At 35.1% G+C, this 20461-nt stretch overlaps 2 protein-coding genes across 6 annotated transcripts in view; one reads left to right on the top strand and one right to left on the bottom strand.

The window, feature by feature from the left end:
• Positions 1 to 20461, top strand: part of CAMKMT (calmodulin-lysine N-methyltransferase) — a 391410-nt gene that overhangs the window by 109761 nt on the left and 261188 nt on the right. The window lies entirely within an intron of this gene.
• LOC113938704 (thymosin beta-10) lies at positions 18997 to 19473 on the bottom strand. The gene has a single exon (XM_027624228.2). The coding sequence runs from the start codon at positions 19398 to 19400 to the stop codon at positions 19266 to 19268; it is 135 nt and encodes a 44-aa protein (XP_027480029.1). The 5' UTR covers positions 19401 to 19473; the 3' UTR covers positions 18997 to 19265.

The following is a 20461-nucleotide window of genomic DNA, read 5'->3' as shown; positions in this document are numbered from 1 at the left end:
ACGGCAGGGAACTTGATCATTTTTTTCTCTCAAAGAAGAGAAAATGAACTAATTTGTTTCATAGCAAAAATTAAAATGAACAACACCAAAATGGAAAGAATCCAGAAATACTGTTTATTTTTATGGAACACAAATGCTAAGAGGACTCTGGTATTATAAAGAAGAGCATATTCTACTTACATATACCATTATTTATTCCTTTTACTCCTTCCTTTTTGTATCAAAATATACTACAATTATGGTGAACAATCCTGTTTTTAACTAATGATTATTTTAATATATAATAAAGTTCCATGCTTTTTATGAGGATTTTGGCTTTGCACACTTGTCAAAAACATTTACTTCAAATTCTGTTGAGTTCACAGTTTTGTGTTATAGGAACTCTCTTTGTTCATTCATTTAAAAAACATTGATCACCCATTTATTTCAGGCATTGTCTTGGGCACTGGCAGTATAGTCCTTTTGGAACTTACTTTTCTTTTTTTTAAATGGGAAATACAATAAGCAAAGACATGATTTCAGAGAATGATAGGTTCTTAAGGAGAGCTTTTTCCATCTGGGAGTATGTTTCTGCCAAATAGACCCACATATCAAATATGATACAATTTTTTCAATCCCCGGTTTCCAGACCGTCTCAAAAATTTTTGAATACAAAGAAAATAAGTATGTTTTTGTTAAAAATTAAGTGCTTTTGTGCACCTTGTTGTAATCCAGGCCGATATCTCTATGAAAAACCTAATAAAATTCTATATGTATGAATTTTTTCCTTAGTCTTTAATGTGTGTGTCAGCTCTCTTCTAAGCACTTAAATTCCTTATTAACTTACTTAAGAACTCTGAGAAGAGGTATTATTATTCCCAGCTGAGGAAACTGAGGCAAAGAATGTTGAGTAACTTGCCCAAAGTTATATAGTTAGTAAATGGGTGAGATGGAATTACAACCTAACAGCTTGGCTCCAGAGTCAGTGTTCTTAATCACTATTACTCTACAGCAAGCAGAAGAAATTTATTTAGCTGAAAATCTGTTGCTGTATTAAAATGTAAGTTCTAGGAGAGCAGGGAATGTCACTGTCTTGCTCATCACTATCCTTGCACATAGCACGGAATCTAGGCCATAGAGGGTGCCCAATAAATATTTTCTGAATGAATAAATGTAAATGAGTATTAAGTTTATATCCAAAGTAATTATTCTCTATCAAAGTCTTTTAAAAATTAACTTTGCTACTTCTGCTTTGCTGGTGCGTTATGTATATGCCTTGGGTGTATATAACACTATTTAGAATGGCAACATGACCACTTACTAATGAGGTTAGGGTAGAGCCAGAATTCCTTGACCTTTTTTGGTTTCATACCCTGTCTACCCTAGGTATGTGGGATTTCTCTATGGATCACATCGGAATGAGCTCATACTATATCCTTGCATAATACTTCCTACACTTGTGTTCTGAAAGGGTTAATTCATTTCTAAAATATGAGCCGTTTTCTTCTGGAATTGAATTTACTAATAGGTAGAATATAATTGGGCCTCCAAATGTTTTGAGTAAAATGGAATAGAAGAAGCTTGCATACCTTCACTTTCAATTTATTTCCTTTCTCCCTGTGTCTTTGGAGAAGACAATATTATTTTTTAAGTATCAAATTGATATTAAATATTTGAGTGAATGGAGGGTTTTATTCTATGGTTTTTTTTAGAAGATAAAAATAAAACTTTCTAAAAATATAATACACATACACACTCATTTGAATTTTGAACAATATAGAACAGGATAAATAAAGTAAAAATAAATCATATTCTCATGACTCAAGATAATTCATATTCCCATCGTTTAAAGCTATTAATTCCCTATTAACATTTTGGTTATTATCCTTCCAGAGAGCTATGTATATTTAGGTACTTATGTACTATTTTAAATAAATGAATTTATATTTTGCATGTCATTGGGTAACCTGTATTTTTTTTCACTTACTAGTTTTGGATTTTTTTCATGGCAACAAACATCATATGAACATCATTATTACTTTTTTCTTTTTTGAGAGAGAGAGAGCATGTGAGTAGGGTAGGGGAGCAGAGGGAGAGGGAGAAAGAGAATCCCAAGCAGGCTCCACACCCAACATGGAGCCCAAAGCAGGGCTCAGTCTCACCACCCTGAGATCATGACTTAAGCCAAAATCAAGAGTTGGACACTTACCTGACTGAACCACCCAGGCACCCATCATTATTACTTGTAATAATTTCTTAACACACTATTTGGATTTATCATTCTTTAATTGGCTTCCTAAGAAGAGACCTAACTTCCTTTCTTTTATTTTTGGCATTCCAAGAAAATTGCAGTTAATACACACACACACACACACACACACACACACACACACACACACACACACACACACATACATACATGGATTGTTGCTGGATGAAAGATTTTATTTTGTGTGTCATTGTATCAAGTCCTTATATTTGTTACTTAGAAATATTTGTGTGTAAGAACATTATATGAGAGAATAGAAATACAACTTAAATATCAGGTATTTTAAAAAATGCTTCTTAATCTATAGGTTTCTTTGTATCCTTTTATTTTTTTCCCCTTGCACTTTGTCATAGACACTGACTTTTTTGTCCTGTAGATTTTCTTATGGAGTCTGAATTTTGCCAATTACATGTCCAGATTGTCATTTAATGTGAGCTTCTGTTTTCTGTATTCTCTGTAAATTGATAGATCTAGAGGCTTGAGCTGTTTCAAGCTTGCTTCTTTCCTTCCTTCCTTCCCTCCTTTCCTCCCTCCCTCCTTCCCTTCCCTTTTTCTTTTTCTTTCTTTCTTCCTTTCTTTCTTTCTTCCTTCCTTCCTTTCTTTCTTTCTTTCTTTCTTTCTTTCTTTCTTTCTTTCTTTCTTTCTTTCTTTCTTTCTTTCTTCCTTTCTTTCTTGAAAAGGTGGTTGTGTTTTCAAATGCATATATCACAACATGAAAAACAAAACACAGGAAGAAGTGGAAACATGGCCCATATGGCTAGAATCAAAGGAAAAATATAAATCTCCAGAAATCAACTCTAAAGAAATGGAGATCTACAAACTACCTGATAAAGAATTCAAAATAATAATTTTAAGTTCAACATGCTACAAGAGAACACAGAGATCTAAATGGAATCTGGAAAACAATGCATGAATGAGAATACCAATAAAATGATACAAACTATAAAAAAAGAACCAAATTATGGAGCTCAAGAATACAATAACTGAACTAACAGTTTCACTAGAGGGTGATCAAGATCAGATTTGATCAAGCAGAAGAAAGAATCAGTGAACTTGAAGACAGGTTATTTGAAATGATCAAATCAGAGGAAAAAAGAGAAAAAAATGAAGAGAAGTGGAGAAAGCCTAAGAGACTTATGGGACAGCATTAAGTAGACCAATATCTGCATTATGAGAGTCCCAGAAGGAGAAAAAAGAGAGACTGGGTTTATTTGAAGGAATAATGGCTGAAAACTTCCCAAATCTGAGGAAGAAAATGGACACCTAAATTGAAGAAGCTGAAAAGTCTCCAACTCAGATGAACTCAAAAGAGGCCAATATCAAGACATATTATAATCAAAGTGTCAAAAGACAAAGATAGCGAAAATCTTGAAAGCAGCAAGAGAAAAGTAACTCGTCATGTACAAGGGGGCTCCCATAAGATTATCAACAGATACCTCACCAGAGAGGAGTAGGATAATATATTCAATGTCCTGAAAGAAAAAGATTGTCAACCAATAATAGTATATCTGGCAAAACTGTTCTTCCAAAATAATGGAGATAAACAAAAGCTGAGGTTGTTCATCACCACTAGATCCGCCTTACAAGAATTGCTAATGGGAGTCCTTCAAGTTGAAACAAAAGATCACTAGACAGCAATACCAAAGCATATGAAGATATAAAGCTCTCTGATAAAGGTAAATATATAGACAGATACAGAATCCTGTAATACTGTAATGGGGTATGTAGATCACTTTTAATTCAAGTATAGAATTTGAAGATAAAAACATAAAAATAGAAAACTCTGTTACTGGATATAAACTATAAAAATATGTAATTTGTGACATCAGTAACAAAGATGTAATTTGTGACATCAGAACAGAGTTCAAGGCTGGTTTAATATATGAAAATAAATCATTGCAATATACTACATTAACAGAATGAGGCACAAAAAGAGACTACTGTGTGGGAGGATATAAAAGAGGAGTTGTGTTTTTGTATGTGGTTAAAGTTATCAGTTTAGAATAGATTGTTATAAGGTGTTTTATGTAATCCCCATGGTAATCACAAAATACCTACAGAAGATGCACAAAAGAAAATTAGAAATTAATCAAAGCATGTCATCACAAAAACACAAAAGAAGGCAGCAAGAGAGGAAAAGAGAGACAAGATAAGCACAAGGCATATGGAAAACAATTAACAAAATGTCAATAGTAAGTTCTTTCTTATCATTAATTACCTTAAATGTAAATGGATTAAAACCCCCAACTAAAAGACATACTGTGGCTGCATGGGTTAAAAAAAAAAAAAAAAAAAGAATCCAAGTATATGCTGTCTACAGAAGACTCACTTTAGATATGAAATATCTATAATATGGAAATAGATATGAAAGTCTCACTTTAGACTGAAAGTGAAAGGATGGAAAAAGATATCCTATGCAAATAGTAATCAAAAGAGAGCAGAGCTGACTATACTTATATTAGACAAAATAGACTTTAAGTCTAAAACTGTCAAAAGAGACACAGTAAAACATTATATGATGATAAAAGGTTCAATTCACCAGAAAGACATAATAATTATAAATATATATGAACCTAACAGCAGAGCACCAAAATACATGAAGCAGATATTGACAGAACCAAATGGAGAAACAGACAGCAACATAATAATAATAGATTTCAATACTTTACTTTCACTAAAACATAGGTCATCAAGACAGAAGATCAATAAGGAAAGAGACTTGAACAACACTATAGACAAACTGGACTTAACAGACATATATATAATATTCCATCCAACAACAGAATACACATTCTTCTGAAGCACACAAAATATGTTCTCCAGGATAGATCACGTTAGGTCACAAAACAAGTCTTAACAAATGTAAGAAACTGAAATCATACCAAGTATCTTTTCTAATCACAGTGGAATAAAACTAGAAATCAATAGCAAAAGGAAAACTGGGACATACACAAATATGTGGAGATTAAACAACACACTCTTGAACAACCAATGTGTTGAGGAAGAAATTGCAAGAGGAATTAGAAAATATCTTGAGACAAATGAAAATTAAAACACAACATACTAAAATATATGGGATGCAGCAAAAGCAAGGCTAACTGGGAGACTTTTAGAAATAACACATACATTAAAAAAGAAGAAATATCTCAAATCAATAATGTAAATTTATATCTCAAGGAACTAGAAAAAGAAGGACAAACTAAACTTAGCAAAAGGAAGGAAATAAAAGGAAGTTAGAGCAGAAATAAATGAAATAGAGAATAGAAAAATAATAAAACATCAATGAAACTTAAGAGTTGGTTTTTTGAAAAGAAAAAAATTGACGAGCCTTTAGCTAGACTTAGAAAAAAGAGAAAAATCTCAAATAAAATCAGAAATGAAAGAAGAGACATTACAACTGATTTCACAGAAATAAAAAGGATCATAAGAGACTACTATGTACAATTATACACCAACAAATTTGTAATCTAGAAGTAATGGATAAATTTCTAGAAACAATGTACCAAGACCGAATCATGAAGAATTAAAAATCTGGACAGACCTGTAACTAGTAAAGAGATTGAATCAGTAATCGAAAACTTCCCAACAAAGAAACACCTGTGACCAGATAGCTTCACTGAAGAATTCTACCAAACATTTAAAGAATTGACACCAATTCTTCTTAAACTGTTCCAAAAACTGAAGAGGAGGGAATACTTCTTTTTTTTTTTTTATTTGAGAGAGAGAATGGGGGGGGGGGGAGAGCACATGAGAGGGGGGAGGGTTAGAGGGAGAAGCAGACTCCCCGCTGAGCAGGGAGCCTGATGCGGGACTCGATCCTGGGACTCCAGGATCATCACCTGAGCTGAAGACAGTCGCTTAATCAACTGAGCCACCCAGGCGCCCGGGAATACTTCTGACCTTATTCTGTGAGACCAGCATGACCCTGATACCTACATCAGACAACAGATACTCTAAGACAAGAAAACTATAGGCTAATATCCTGATGAATATTGATGCAAAAAATTCTCAACAAAATACTAGCAAATTGAATTCAACAGATATTACAAAGATTATACATCATGACCAAGTAGGACTTACTCCTGGAGTTCAAGGATGGCTTAACATAAGAAAATAAATCATTGCAATATACTACCTTAACAGAATGAGGGACAAAAATGACATGATCATCTCAATTGACATAAAAAAAGCATCTGACAAAATTCAACAGTCTTTAATCATAGAAATACTCAACAAACTAGGAATATAAGGAAAGTCCCTCCACATAATAAAGGCCACATATGAAAAGCCCACATCTAACATCATACTCAATGGTGAAAAACTGAAACCTTTCCCTGTAAGATCAGGAAGGCAAAGATGCCCACTCTTGCTACTTCTGCTCATCATACTACTGGAAGTCCTAGTCAGCAATCTGGCAAAGAAAAGAAACAAAAGACATTCAAATTCGAAAGGAAGAAGTAAAATTGTCTCTGTTCACAAATGGCATGATCTTCTATGTTGAAAACCCTAAAGAGTCCACAAAAAATATATTAGAACTAACAAATGAATTTAACAAATTTACAAGATACCAAATCAGCCCAAAAAAATCATTTTGTAACTAACAGCTATTTGAAAAGAAAATTAAGAAAATAATCCCATTTACAATAGCATTAAGAATACTAATGTAATTAGGAATGAACTTAAGTAAAGAAGTGAAAGACTTGTACACTGAAAACTACAAAATATTGTTGAAAGAAATATTAAAAGACACAAATAAATGGAAAAATACCCTGTGTTTATGGATTGGAAGAATTCATATTGTTAAAATGTCCATACAGGCATAAGATATTGGGTTGCCTGGGTGGCTCAGTCATTTAAGCATCCAACTCTTGGTTTCAGCTCAGTCATGATCTCATGAGTCATGAGATTGAGCCCTGCAACAAGCTCTGTGCTCAGCGGGGAGTCTGCTTGAAGATTCTCTCTCTCTGCCCCTCCCCCCATGTGCTGTCTCTCTCTCTCTCTCTCTCTCTCTCAAATAAATAAATAAATCTTTAAAATATCCATACTATCCAAGGTGATCTATAAATTCATTGCAATCTCTATCAAAATTCCAGTGGTATTTTTTTAAGAAACAGAAAAAAACATCCTAAATTCATATGGAATTTCAAAGGACCCCAAGTAACCAAAATAGCCTTGAGAAAGGAAAGCAAAGCTAGAAGCCTCACACTTTCTGACTTTGAAACATACCATGAAGTTACAGCAATGAAAACTGTGTGGCCCTAGCATAAAGACAGATATATAAATGAATGGAACAGAATAGAAAATCCAGAAACAAACCCTCACATAAGTGGTCAAAATAATTGACAGGTTTCCAAGGCTACACAATAGGAAAAGGATAGTCCCTTCAACAAATGGTGGTGGTAAAACTGGATATCCACATACAAAAGAATGAAGTTGGATCCTTACCTTACCTTATGCCATGAACAAAAATTCACTCAAAATGGATTAAAGACCTAAATGTAAGACCTACAACTTTAAAACTCTTAGAATACAGAGGGGAAAATCTTCATTTTATTGACTTTAGGAATGCTTCCTTGGATATGACACCAAAAGCATAGGCAACAAAGGCAAAAATAGACAAATGGGACTGTATCAAACTTAAAAACTTTTGTGCAGCAAAGGAAACAATCAACAGAGTGAAAAAGCAATCTAGGGAATGGGATTTTTAAACTATATATCTAATAAGGGATTAGTATCTAGAATATATAAAGAACTTCTATAACTCAACAACAAAAATACAAACAATCCAATTTAAAATGTGGCAAAGGACTTGAATAGACATTTCTTCAATGAAGATATACAAATGGCCAAAAAGGATATGAAAAGATGCTAGGCATCACTAATCATTAGAACAATGCAAATCAAAACCACAATGAAGTATCACCTCATACCCATTAGGATGGCCATTATAAAAAAAATAGTAAATAATAAATGTTGATAAGGATGTGGAGAAATTGGAACCCTATGTGCTGTTGGTGGGAATGTAAAATGATGCCACTGCTATGGGAAACTATAGAGGGTCCTTAAAAAACTAAAAATAGAATTACTATATAATCCACCAATCCCAGTTCTGAGTATATATACAGAATAATTGAAAGCAGAGTTTTGAAGATATATTTGCATACTCATGTCCATTGCCACTTTATTCACAATATCCAAGAGGTGGAAGCAACCTAAATGTCCATCAATAGATGAATGGATAAAGAAGATAAGACATATTCATACAAAGATATATTATGCAGGCTTAATAAAGAAGGAATCTTGTCATTTGTCACAATATGGATGAATCTTGAGGCCATTATGCTAAATGAAATAAGCCAGTCACAAAACAACAAACACTGCATGATTCCACTTATATGTGGTATCTAAAGTAGTCAAACTCTTAGAAACAGAAAGTAGAATGGTGGTTTCCAGGCACTGGGGTAAAGGGAAATGGGGAGTTCTTGTTCAATGGTTAGAGAATTTTACTTTTGCAAGATGAAAAAATTCTAGAGACCTGTTGTACAATAATATGCATGAAGTTTACACTATTGTACTGTACATTTAAAAATGGTTAAGACAAAATGATTAAAACAGTAAATTTTATGTGTAAAAAAGGCTTATCACAGCAACTATTTATATATATTGCATCAATTTTGCAGTTCAGGTATTCAGGCCTGGCTCACGTGCTCCTCTTCCCTTCCTCCTGGTATTGACTGAGGTTATTCAGCTGGTGGGTGGAGTGATCTGGAGGAGCCAAGACTCCCATGTCTTTGTTTGAATGTCTTCTGCTTGGTTGTGGTTGGCTAGAAGGTTGAATTCATCTGGGACTATTTATCCTTAATGCCTACATGTGATTTTTTACACATGAGTTCTCAGGTCAGTCATACATCTTATATGGTGGGTGCCATCCCCAAGAACAAACATCTAACAAAACCAGGTAGAAACTGCATGGCCTTTTCTAACAGTATCACTTCCACTTCTTTCTATTGATTATGATGAGTCAGAAGGCCAGCCCAGATTCAAGGGGACTCAATTTCTACCTCAATGGAGGAGGGTCAAGGCTACATTGTAGAAGAGCATGTAGAGTGGCAGATACTGTTGCACTAAAACTCAATTGACCTCTGTTGGCTAAAGCTTATTTTCTATTAGTTTCCTCAAGAAGAATTCATGGAAACATATCCTGAGTTCTTTCATGTCTGCAATAGTTTGAATTCTTTGTATTTGAAAGTTATTTTGGCTAGATAGAAAATTATTAGCCATATTTTTTCTATTAACTGTCTTCCACGGTCTTAAAAATATGTTAACTCACTGCATTGTGGCATAAAACCTTGTTTTTGAAATCTGATGACAATCTGATTTAATTTCCTTTGTAAATGACTTGACTATTTGTCTGATATCCAGAGGTTAGGTGTATGGTGTGTCCTTTTCATGTGTAGCTTTAAGTGTGTGTGTGTGTGTGTGTGTGTGTGTGTGTGTGTGTGTGTGTGAAATTTCAGAAACATTTTCTTCAATTAGTTTCAATATTTGTTCCATTGCTTTTACTTTCTTCTTTAGGAGCCTCTGTTATATGTATGTTTAATCTTTTTTGTGTCTTCTGTATATGCTACTTTATCTCACATCTTTATGATCTCTTTCTTCATTTCTTTTTGGCTTTAAGATTTTTACCCTTTTTTGCTTTCTATATCTCTTAAGGCATTATCAGCTTTGTTTATTTGCTTTCATGTTCCTTCTGGTTTATTTTTATTTTTGAAATTTTTTTCTTTTATTTCTAAATATTTTTGCTTTTTGTCACTTTGTGAGTGTTCTAATTCTGATTTAGTTCTTTAATATCTTCTTTCATTTTCTTAATTTCTTTTGGGTTGTTTTGAAATATTAAGTTTTAAGAGTTTCCATCTGTTTTGTGGGCATGTCTTTCTGTTATGCTTTTATTAACTGCAGATATAATTTTTCTCCATTCTTTTCTCTCTTTCTAATAGTAACTTTCCATGGGATTCAACTCCAGTCTTTTTTGTGGCTTACAAGTAATTATCCTGAACATTTAGGTAGGAAGGTTGGATCAGAGTAGCTTTTCTATCTTTATAGCTCTAGAACTCTCAATTCATGTCTTTTTGAAAATATGACTTTTTGAGATTTCCTGTTTCTTTTCCTCCCCATTTTTATCTGGATTGTCTCTTTCCTTTGGCCCTATTACACCGTCCTGTTCAATTCGAATCCCACTTCTGGCCATTTGTCCTTTCACAAGACCGTTTGCACTCTCATCTGCAAATTGGAGTGGGCAATAGTTTCTTCCATTTTCAGCTGTGGTTTTCAGATTGGCCCTCTCTGCTTTCCAGGGAGTACCTGCTAGTGAATTGAGGTGTCCATGGTTTGTTCCCACCTGTTATAGCTTGTCATTCATGGAGATACCTTGTCAACTAGCTTTGTCATAGTTTCTGTTTTTTCTCATTAAGAAGTACAGGCTTGGGCGCCTGAGTGGCTCAGTCGGTTAGGCGACTGCCTTCGGCTCGGGTCATGATCCTGGAGTCCAGGGATCGAGTCCCTCATCGGGCTTCCTGCTCGGCGGGGAGTCTGCTTCTCCCTCTGACCCTCTTCCCTCTTGTGCTTTCTATCTCTCATTCTCTCTCTCTTTCAAATAAATAAATGAAATCTTTAAAAAAAAAAAAGAAGTATGGGCTTTTGTTTTTTCTAATTAAGAAGCATGCTAATGTCCTGATTTAAAAAACTTGAATTTCGCTATATATTAGTAAAATAATATCCAGAAAAATTCTTTTTATATAGTATATACGTGTGTCTGTTTTTCCCTTCTCTCAACTATCTTAGGGTTAGCTCTTTTTTGAAATTGTCAGTTGGCAAAGACCTTATTGAATTTTTATTTACATTTTATTGATTACTTGTGGTGTTAACCACTTTTTATGTGTTTATAGCCTATGCATTTTTTCTATTGTGAATTGTTTTTTCTTTTGTCCATTTCCCCATTGCTATATTTATCTTTTTCTTACTGATTTCTAAGATCTCTTTGAATATTAGGATATCAACTTTTTGTTTTTCATGTTTTGTTAGTGTTTCTTCCCCAGCTGTTTTTCTTTTAAACTTTAAAAAATTGTTTTAAAATTGTATGTATTTAAATGTATCAGTATTTTCTATTATTATCTCTTATCCTATGAAAAGGCAATATTATATATTATTAAATTACTTAAATTACATATGAAATGCTGTAAATCAGTGAAGTTCAAAGATTGGCCAAAGTTTTGGTCTTGGAAATTCATTTTTTTTAAAGATTTTATTTATTTGCAAGAGAGTGAGAACGTGTGCATGCGTGCATGAGCTGGTGGGGGGGAAGGGCAAGGAGAGGGACAAGCAGACTCCCTGCTCAAGGAAAGATACAGTCATGTGTAAATTTAAACATAATGAGCAATATAAGCAGGAATGATTAAATATCCTAACCTAAGGAAATAATTAAAAGGTTAACTCAAAGAACTGAGGTGTTATGGGTGTACATATGCATAGTGCTTGAGATATAGAATATAGGAGAGGTTGGTAAATGGGATTTAGTTTAACTGATACAAACACATTTATGTATATACCACCCACGTATATAGACCCACACATACATATACCCATATATACATATACATTTATGTGTATGTGTGTGTCTAAGAGCTAATAAATAGCAGGTAAGAAGAATATAGATTTAAATAAGTAAGGGATATATTACATATATGCATATATATGTATTTATTTTATATATATGAAAATATATATGTTATCTATATAAAATCTAAAATATGTAAAATATATTTAGGTATTTATTAGGTATTTTAGATCCACAAAAACAGGGGATCAGTTGGGTGATAAAGGAAGAAAGCTAATATATATTGAATGTTTATTCTGGGCAACCATCATGTTTTCACATATTTATTTATTTAGATTTATTTATTTATTTTAGAGAGAGAGCATGAGAGTGGGCACGGGGGTGGGAAAGGGAGGGGCAGAGGGAGAGGGAGAGAGAATCTCAAGCGCACTCCACACTGAGTGTGAGCCCCACACAGAGCTCAGTCTCATGACCCTGAGATCACAACCTGAGCCAAAACCAAGAGTCTGATGCTTAACTGACTGCCCTACCTAGGCGCCCCCATATTTTTTTTTTAAGTAAACTACAACAACCCTGTGTGGTAGATAATATTATGCCCATTTAGTAGGCATTGGGAAAGTAAACTGGCATATTAGAAAGAACATGGACTTTGTCAGTCACCACTGACTAGCTGTGTGATTTTGGTCAAATTGCTCCTGTCTGAGTCTTGAGTTTCACATATGTAAAAAGGAGATAAAAATAGCACCTAATTCAAGGGGTTGTGAAGATTTTCAAAGGGATTACTTATGATTTTTCTGAAAAAATTAAACAATCGTATTTTAGCCATTGCATGAAACTTGCTTATGAAGTTCACTTGAGTGGTTATTATTTCTTGTTGTGAAGATTGAATATGATAATTTATAGAGTAGATACCATAGGAGTCATTTAATAAATGGTAGCTATTACTACTGCTGTTGTGAAGATTAATAACTTGTCTAAGGTTTGAACTTGTGTATCAGCCTTTAAAACGCTTTTTGTACTAAACTATACTATTTAAAAACATTCATAATACAGATATTCCATATCTCCTTTTTCATTGGCTCAGATGGTTAAGTGTCTGCCTTCGGCTCGGGTCATGATCCCGGGGTCCTGGGATCGAGTCCCGCATCGGGCTCCCTGCTGGGTGGGGAACCTGCTTCTCCCTCTGCCTCTGCCTCTCTCTCTCTCTGACTCTCATGAATAAATAAATAAAACATTTAAAAAAATGTTAAATATTTGTAGATGAGGCAATGTAAAGTAGGCCCTGAGGATACAGAAAAGTAAGGCATGATTGATAATCATGTAGGAGCCACAGTTGGTAGAGAAGGCAGGGAGTTGTTAGAAAAAAGAGATTACTTTCTTGAAATTAGACAAGCCAGAAAACAGCATTTTGGAACCCGGTTTTTAACAGACTTTGATTCTCCAGAAAAAACAAAAGTTACGTGTTGATGAGAGTAATTGTTGCAGTCAAATAATAAAATATATTTATTTATATACATTGTTTTTAAATTCTGAGTTCTTTTTTTAAAAATTTTACTTTATTATGTTATGTTAATCACCATACATTACATCATTAGTTTTTTTAAAATTTTTTATTGTTATGTTAATCACCATACATTACATCATTAGTTTTGGATGTAGTGTTCCATGATTCATTCTTCGCATATAACACCCAGTGCTCCATTCAATATGTGCCCTATTTAATACCCATCACCAGGCTAACCTATCCCCCCAACCCCCTCCCCTCTAGAACCCTCAGTTTCTCAGAGTACATAGTCTCTCATGGTTCATCACCCCCTCCAATTTCCCCCCCTTCATTTTTCCCTTCCTACTATCTTCTTCTTCTTTTTTTTTAAACATACAATGTATTATTTGTTTCAGAGGTAGAGGTCTGTGATTCATCAGTCTTACACAATTCACAGTGCTTACCATGGCACATACCCTCCCCACTGTCTGTCACCCAGCCACCCCATCCCTCCCACCCCCCACCACTCCAGCAACCCTCAATTTGTTTCCTGAGATTAAGAATTCCTCATATCAGTGAGATCATATGATACATGTCTTTCTCTGATTGACTTATTTTGCTTAGCATAATACCCTCTAGTTCCATCCACGTCATTGCAAATGGCAAGATTTCGGGGTTTTTTTGATGGCTGCATAATATTCCATTGTATATATATATACCACTTCTTCTTTATCCATTCATCTGTTGATGGACAGCTTGGCTCTTTCCATAGTGGACATTGCTGCTATAAACATTAGGGTGCATGTAGCCCTTCGGATCCCTACATTTGTATCTTTGGGGTAAATACCCAGTAGTGCAATTGCTGGGTCGTATGGTAGCTCTATTTTCAACTTTTTGAGGAACCTCCATACTGTTTTCCAGAGTGGTTGCACCAGCTTGCATTCCCACCAACAGTGTAGGAGGGTTCCCCTTTTTCCTCATCCTCGCCAACATCTGTTGTTTCCCGACTTGTTAATTTTAGCCATTCTGACTGGTGTGAGGTGGTATCTCATTGAGGTTTTGATTTGGATTTCCCTGAAGCCAAGAGATGTTGAGCATTTTTTCATGTGTCTGTTGGCCATTTGGATGTCTTCTTTGGAAAAATGTCTGTTCATGTCTTCTGCCCATACATTATATACCTTATATAATCATCAAGTTGTATTTTTCCCAGCTGCTTTGAAATCTGTCCACATTTCTTTCCTAATTCTCCTGAGATTGATATGAAACCAGCCAATTTTGGTTGTCATCACGAGGAATAAACCAGAAGAGAGGAATGATGGGGGCAGCTGATTGGACATTTACTCTTCCAGTACAGTATGTCTAAATGGACAGTCCTACCATGATGGTTTTTTCCATTCCTCCTGAATTTGCAGGAGGGGACAGAAGGAATGTTTCCGTTGGTGAAATAGTGGTACTGCCTGCCATGTGGTATATCCTACCATCAATTATTACTAAAAAGAAAACCAGAGACATGGATTGTTACTGGCCAAAGTATGTGCTATTGTGGGCATTTCCTTTCTTGTTTTGCTTTATGAAAATTATATGCCTCATAGGGAGAAACCAAACAGTTTATATAATTGAAACCTCATTAGTAGATTTTACATTTTATTTACCAAAATGCTAATAATCTATGTTTGAAAACTTAAACATTGAACCACTAGCAAATCAGAACTAAATAAATAATTCTGTTGTTTAGAAGGACCAACAGTGTTGGATTACCACTGATATATCAGAAATCTTTCTTTTTCTTTTTTTTTTAAGATTTTTATTTATTTATTAGAGAGAGAACACGAGAGCACAAGCAGGGAGGAGGTGCAGAGGGAGAGGGAGAAGCCGACTGAGCAGGGAGCCTGATGCAGGACTGAATCCCAGGACCCTAGGATATTGACCTTAGCTGAAGGCAGACACTTAACCGACTGAGCCACCCAGGCACCCAAAACCTTTCTTTTTAAAAAGAGCACATTTTAGAAATAATTTAATAATACAGTTTAAAATTTAAAATGTGATTTAGAAAGAGAAATTATCTGGGGAGGATTTAAGATACATACAATAAAAATTACATTTCATATGGAAGCTCCACCTTCCAGACAATGAAATATTTACATCCCACGATTTTTCTCTGTGTGGAATTTTTTAGTAGATACTCTGAGGTTACAAAATAGGAAAAGCTCTGTCCTTGGAGAATTTACAGTTTAATGTGGAATAAATAAACTATGTGGTAGAAACCTAAATGACAAAAGCTAAAACAGTTTATGAAGAGAAAATTCAACTGTGCAGGGAGGTGGTAGACTTGCTAGGATCAAAGTCCTCTGTGGCTGAATTTTGGTTAATGGGGTACCTTTGTGCCCCACCTTTTTTTAATAATTGCCTTTCATCCAGCAAACTGGAATCAACTTTTCTCTTTAGAGATTATCTGTGATGCACCATCCAAATTGACAACTATCCAGCAGCAATTATATGAATTCTAGCACATGTTATCTGTGTACTTGCAGCACAGGGCAAAAAGAAGGATGATGTTTTAGAACTCCATTAATTTCATCACATGATACATGGTAGATGAGCACCATAAAACATCATAGTTCTTTGGAACTATGAAATATCTCTTGATCTTAATAGAAATTTAGGGTATAAAAAGAAGATAAGCATTTAGAGAAAGAGAGAGAAAGAACTTGTCATGTGCTAGGGTAATTTTTTTTTTTTTGAGAAAAAAAATATATAACCAGGTCAACATGTTCTGTTGCTGTTTAATTCCTGTATATCTGTCAACCCAACAAGATCTCAAATCTCTAAGGTAGTGACTACCTCAGATTCAAATTCAGCAGACACCTGAGCTGGTGTCTTTCCTGGTCTCTCCATCACGTCACTAGGCCAAGTGCTCCTCTTCTGTGTTATTATTAATATTATATTAATAATATAACATATTAATATATAATAAAATAATATAATAATTGATGGTAGGATGTACCACATGGTTTTATTAATAATTATTAATACCACATATGATATTATTTCTGTCAGTTGTATCAACACCACTATAGATGCACTGAAACATCTATATAGATCCCAATTGAAATGTACTTTTTCCCTGTTTGCTCTCCTATATTGCTAAAAATACAAGCTTCTCAAACTAGTAGCTTTGCCTTATTCACTACCTGGTACCTAGAAGGCTCTAAGTAAACTGAAGGCTGAGTAAACTGAATACTTACAAACAACAACATAGACACTCAGTGTGAAATACTGGCCAGGCACAAGAATGATAAGACCTAAGACATAGTGATAGACATGATTCAGGTATATTATTATTTGAACAAACTTGATTCTAATATTTACCCCCCCAAATATATAGTTGAAAAGACCCAAATTGTAATCTTCCTAATACGTGTGGCATTAGTTTAGTATTTGTCATGTTCTATATTTCTTTTGTATCCCCTTGAACATTTTTTTAAGTTTATTTATTTATTAATCTTTACGTAAATTCTACATCCAACGTGGGACTTGAACTCATGACCCCGAGATCAAGAATCTCATGCTTTTCCGACTGAGCCAGCTAGGTGCCCCTCCATTTGCGCATTTAATACATTTTATTACTATCTGATTTAAAGTTGAAGGTAGATAAATGAAAGCTGAACAAAAAACAAAAAGAAGGTCTTAGTAAATGGTAGGAACTTGTTATCTTGAATCTAGGAATATAAGACTGGGTCTTACTTGAAAAGTAGGAGTTTGTAAACATAGTTAAGAATAGGTAGAAATTTTGGAAAGAATCAACTGGTGTGCCCAAAGCAGAGCTAGCAACATCCAGTGTATATTGCAAGGATGGCCCCCACAGGGAGGAGGACTGTTAAAAGAGTGGGATAGCCCACTATTTTAAAGGAAAATTTCATTAAAAGAGCCTCATGCATGATCTCATTTTCATTTTGATTTACTAGAGGCATATGGTGGGCATATCAACAGTACCCTTCAAATCAAAATGCATCATCATTTAGGAATTTCTGAAGGGGAAATAGTCTGTGACTGCACTCTCTGAGAACCATCAGCTCACCTACCTGCGTCCCTTAGAACTGAAGCTTTCGGATATACTTCAAAACCTTTTCCTTTGTTTCTTGCTATGTAATGTGTGATGACTGAAATGTTACTGCATTTGATTTTTTTGTGTGTAAAACAAGATTCAATCACTGTTTAAAAAAAAAGAATGAGATGACTTTACTTGATGATTTAAAGAAAAGGCTTCTCTCTAATATATTTATGACATCTAAAATGCCTTTTGTCCTCAGGCTAGCACTGTAGTTCTTTGGTGCTTAAGTCGATAATGCATTTAACACTGCACCTACAAGGAAAATTACAGTTTTTGAACTGTTTATTCCAAGTGCTTTCAAAATGAAGACACTACAAAAGTGGTAAAAGTATGTTGTTGAAAAAAAACGAGGTAGGAGATTATTAATTCCTTAAAGATCAAGAATATTATAAATTCAAATGATCCCACTCATTATCAATATGGAGTCCCTTTACAGGTTTGCATATTGTAATGTGTTCTTGAAATGAGATAGATAATGACTTTGTAACATCAACTATTCACACTTTCAGCGGCTAAATCCTTTTTTGGATGTGAAATGTGTTTATTTTATTGTGTGGTAATATATATCAAGAATACAGTGAAATTTTAAATCTTGTCATATTCAGGTTTTTATAGTACTTTATGCATTTTTAAGAATTTTGAGTGACCAAATTTTGTAAAATAATTTGTCTTGCAAAAAAATGTGTTTGCATCGTGTGTTCTACGTAGCAGTTGCTCAGTAATTTTCTTTGAATTGAATTAAGTTATATCCACAGTTGCTTAATGAAAAGAGCACTTAATTTGTAATCCATAGGTCTCGTGATTTTCCTGTCCTTCTCTTTCCTCATCTGTGAAATGGGAATAATACCTTACAACGCTGGTTGAAGGATCAATGTTCATGAATAAAACACTCCTAACAAATGACAAATGGGAGATACATACTATATCATCGCTATTACTGTTATCCAAGTGGCTTATTACTGAAGTAACAGAGTTTTCATGCAATTGTATCAAAGATAGTTCTGGGACTTAGACTCTGAGAAAGCATTATAGTGAGGACATAGAGAATTTAGGAAAATAAAAAGAATATGTAAACAAAATTTGAAGAAAACTGTGAAAATATATTACCATATACAGTTATATCTGTACATACATTGAATCACTATCTTTTTAAAAAATACACAATAGGGGCGCCTGGGTGGCTCAGTCAGTTAAGTGTCAGCCTTCAGCTCAGGTCATGATCCCGGGGTCCTGGGATCGAGTCCCCCATCGGGCTCCTTGCTCAGCAGGGAGCCTGCTTCTCTGCCTCTGCCCCTCCCCCTGCTTGTGCTCTCTGTCTCTCTCTTTTACAAATAAATAAATAAAATCTTTTTTTAAAGATTTTATTTATTTATTTGACAGAGACACAGCGAGAGAGGGAACACAAATGGGGGAGAGGGAGAAGCAGGCTTCCCGCCGAGCAGGGAGCCTGATATGGCACTCTATCCCAGGACCCCAGGATCATGACCTGAGCCACAGGCAGACACTTAACTGAGCTACCCAGGCACCCCACAAATAAAAACTTTTTTTTTTTTTTTTTTGCCACGAGGTGTGTTTTATTTTCATTAAACATACAAATAATTTGCTATAATATCCCAGGGCAAACCGGAGAATTTGGCAGTCCGACTGGGGGGGGTCCCCTCAGAGGCCCGCAGGCCGGTGGCGTCGGCACGGAGTGCCCGGGTTCACAGTGCAGCTTGTCGCTCGTGTCCATCTTGCAGGTGGCTCTTCTTCCTCCACATCACAACTGGGGTGTCTCGAAGATGACGGGGGTGGGGAATCCTCTAGGTTCTTAGGAAATTTCACTCCGCTTCTCCTGCTCAATGGTCTCTTTGGTCGGCAGGGTGTTCTTCTCCTGCGTCTCCGTTTTCTTCAGCTTGGCCTTATCGAAGCTGGCGATTTCCCCCATGTCCGGCTTGTCTGCCATTTTCTTAAAGCGATCCGTGGAGTTCCGCTCCGAGCCAGGCGCCTGGTGCTCCCACTCGCGTCGCTGCAGCAAGAGACCCAAATAAAAACTTTTTAAACCATATTTACCCACCATGGTTTGGAAATTGAAAAGAAAAATTAAAGTTGAAACTGTAATGATTAAATAAACAATTTAAAAATGGCTCATGTAGGTAGCTGTGGAAAAAAAAAAACTTGTAAAAACTCAAAAGTATAAAAGTAAAGCCCAGTTAGCTAGAATTCTGAGGTACTAGTACATTTTTGATTAAGCACTTACAGCTTTTTCTATTCCTCCACTCTGCCTAGCTGCCATTTCTCAACTATGGAAGGGATTGAAAGTCCGTCAGAGCTCTTGCCCGTAGCACAAAAGTCATTTGAAGAAGATGGTGGCAGGCTAGACACATAAGGAAAAAATGAAGGTGATAGGCCTCAATTCAGGACGATCAGCGTATTAACAATGGTGGAGGTATGGGCCAAGCCTCATTACAGGTGAAGGATGGTGATGTGTGAACTCATGGGGTTAACAAGCTACTTCACACACTGGGTGGGATAATACTTCTTCCTACAGGTCTACATGGCAAATACAGTGTATGTAAGGCCGCAGTGACAATTTGTTTCAGTGGCCTTAAAGAGTATATGTACCATAGATTTAATGTGTAAAATTAAGAGCAGTGTATATGAAATATATTTTAGGAATCTGTGATTTTGTGACCAAAGATCTGAATGATACTCAGAAACAAATCCCAGGTTTTTTTCTACAGGACCATGATAAACATCTGGAGAGTTGGCTAAATTTGTCAATATTCATCTAATATTTTAGGAATAGTCAATATTTCAATAATAGTTTTATTTGCTTTTTCATAGCTCCAGATTCAGTATTGTTTGTTGCCTTGTTTTGTCCTCTAAGTCTACTTTTTTTCTTGCCATTTGCAGGTATCACATTTAGAGGTTTAGAGTTTAACAGTTGTGATATCTTGCTGTTGAATTCAAATTGTCCATTAATGGCATGTCTACTGCAGTACATGGGGCACTATTTTCATAGCA

The sequence above is a fragment of the Zalophus californianus genome, chromosome 8 (genome assembly GCF_009762305.2).
Source record: "Zalophus californianus isolate mZalCal1 chromosome 8, mZalCal1.pri.v2, whole genome shotgun sequence".
Classification (NCBI taxonomy): Eukaryota; Metazoa; Chordata; class Mammalia; order Carnivora; family Otariidae; genus Zalophus; species Zalophus californianus.
The sequence above is the reverse complement of the archived record's forward strand: the minus strand, read 5'-3'. Positions and strand labels throughout refer to the sequence as shown.

What these genes read in the sequence shown, in the direction of transcription:
- LOC113938704 (XM_027624228.2), bottom strand. Translation starts at nt 19,400, where the DNA reads ATGGCAGACAAGCCGGACATGGGGGAAATCGCCAGCTTCGATAAGGCC.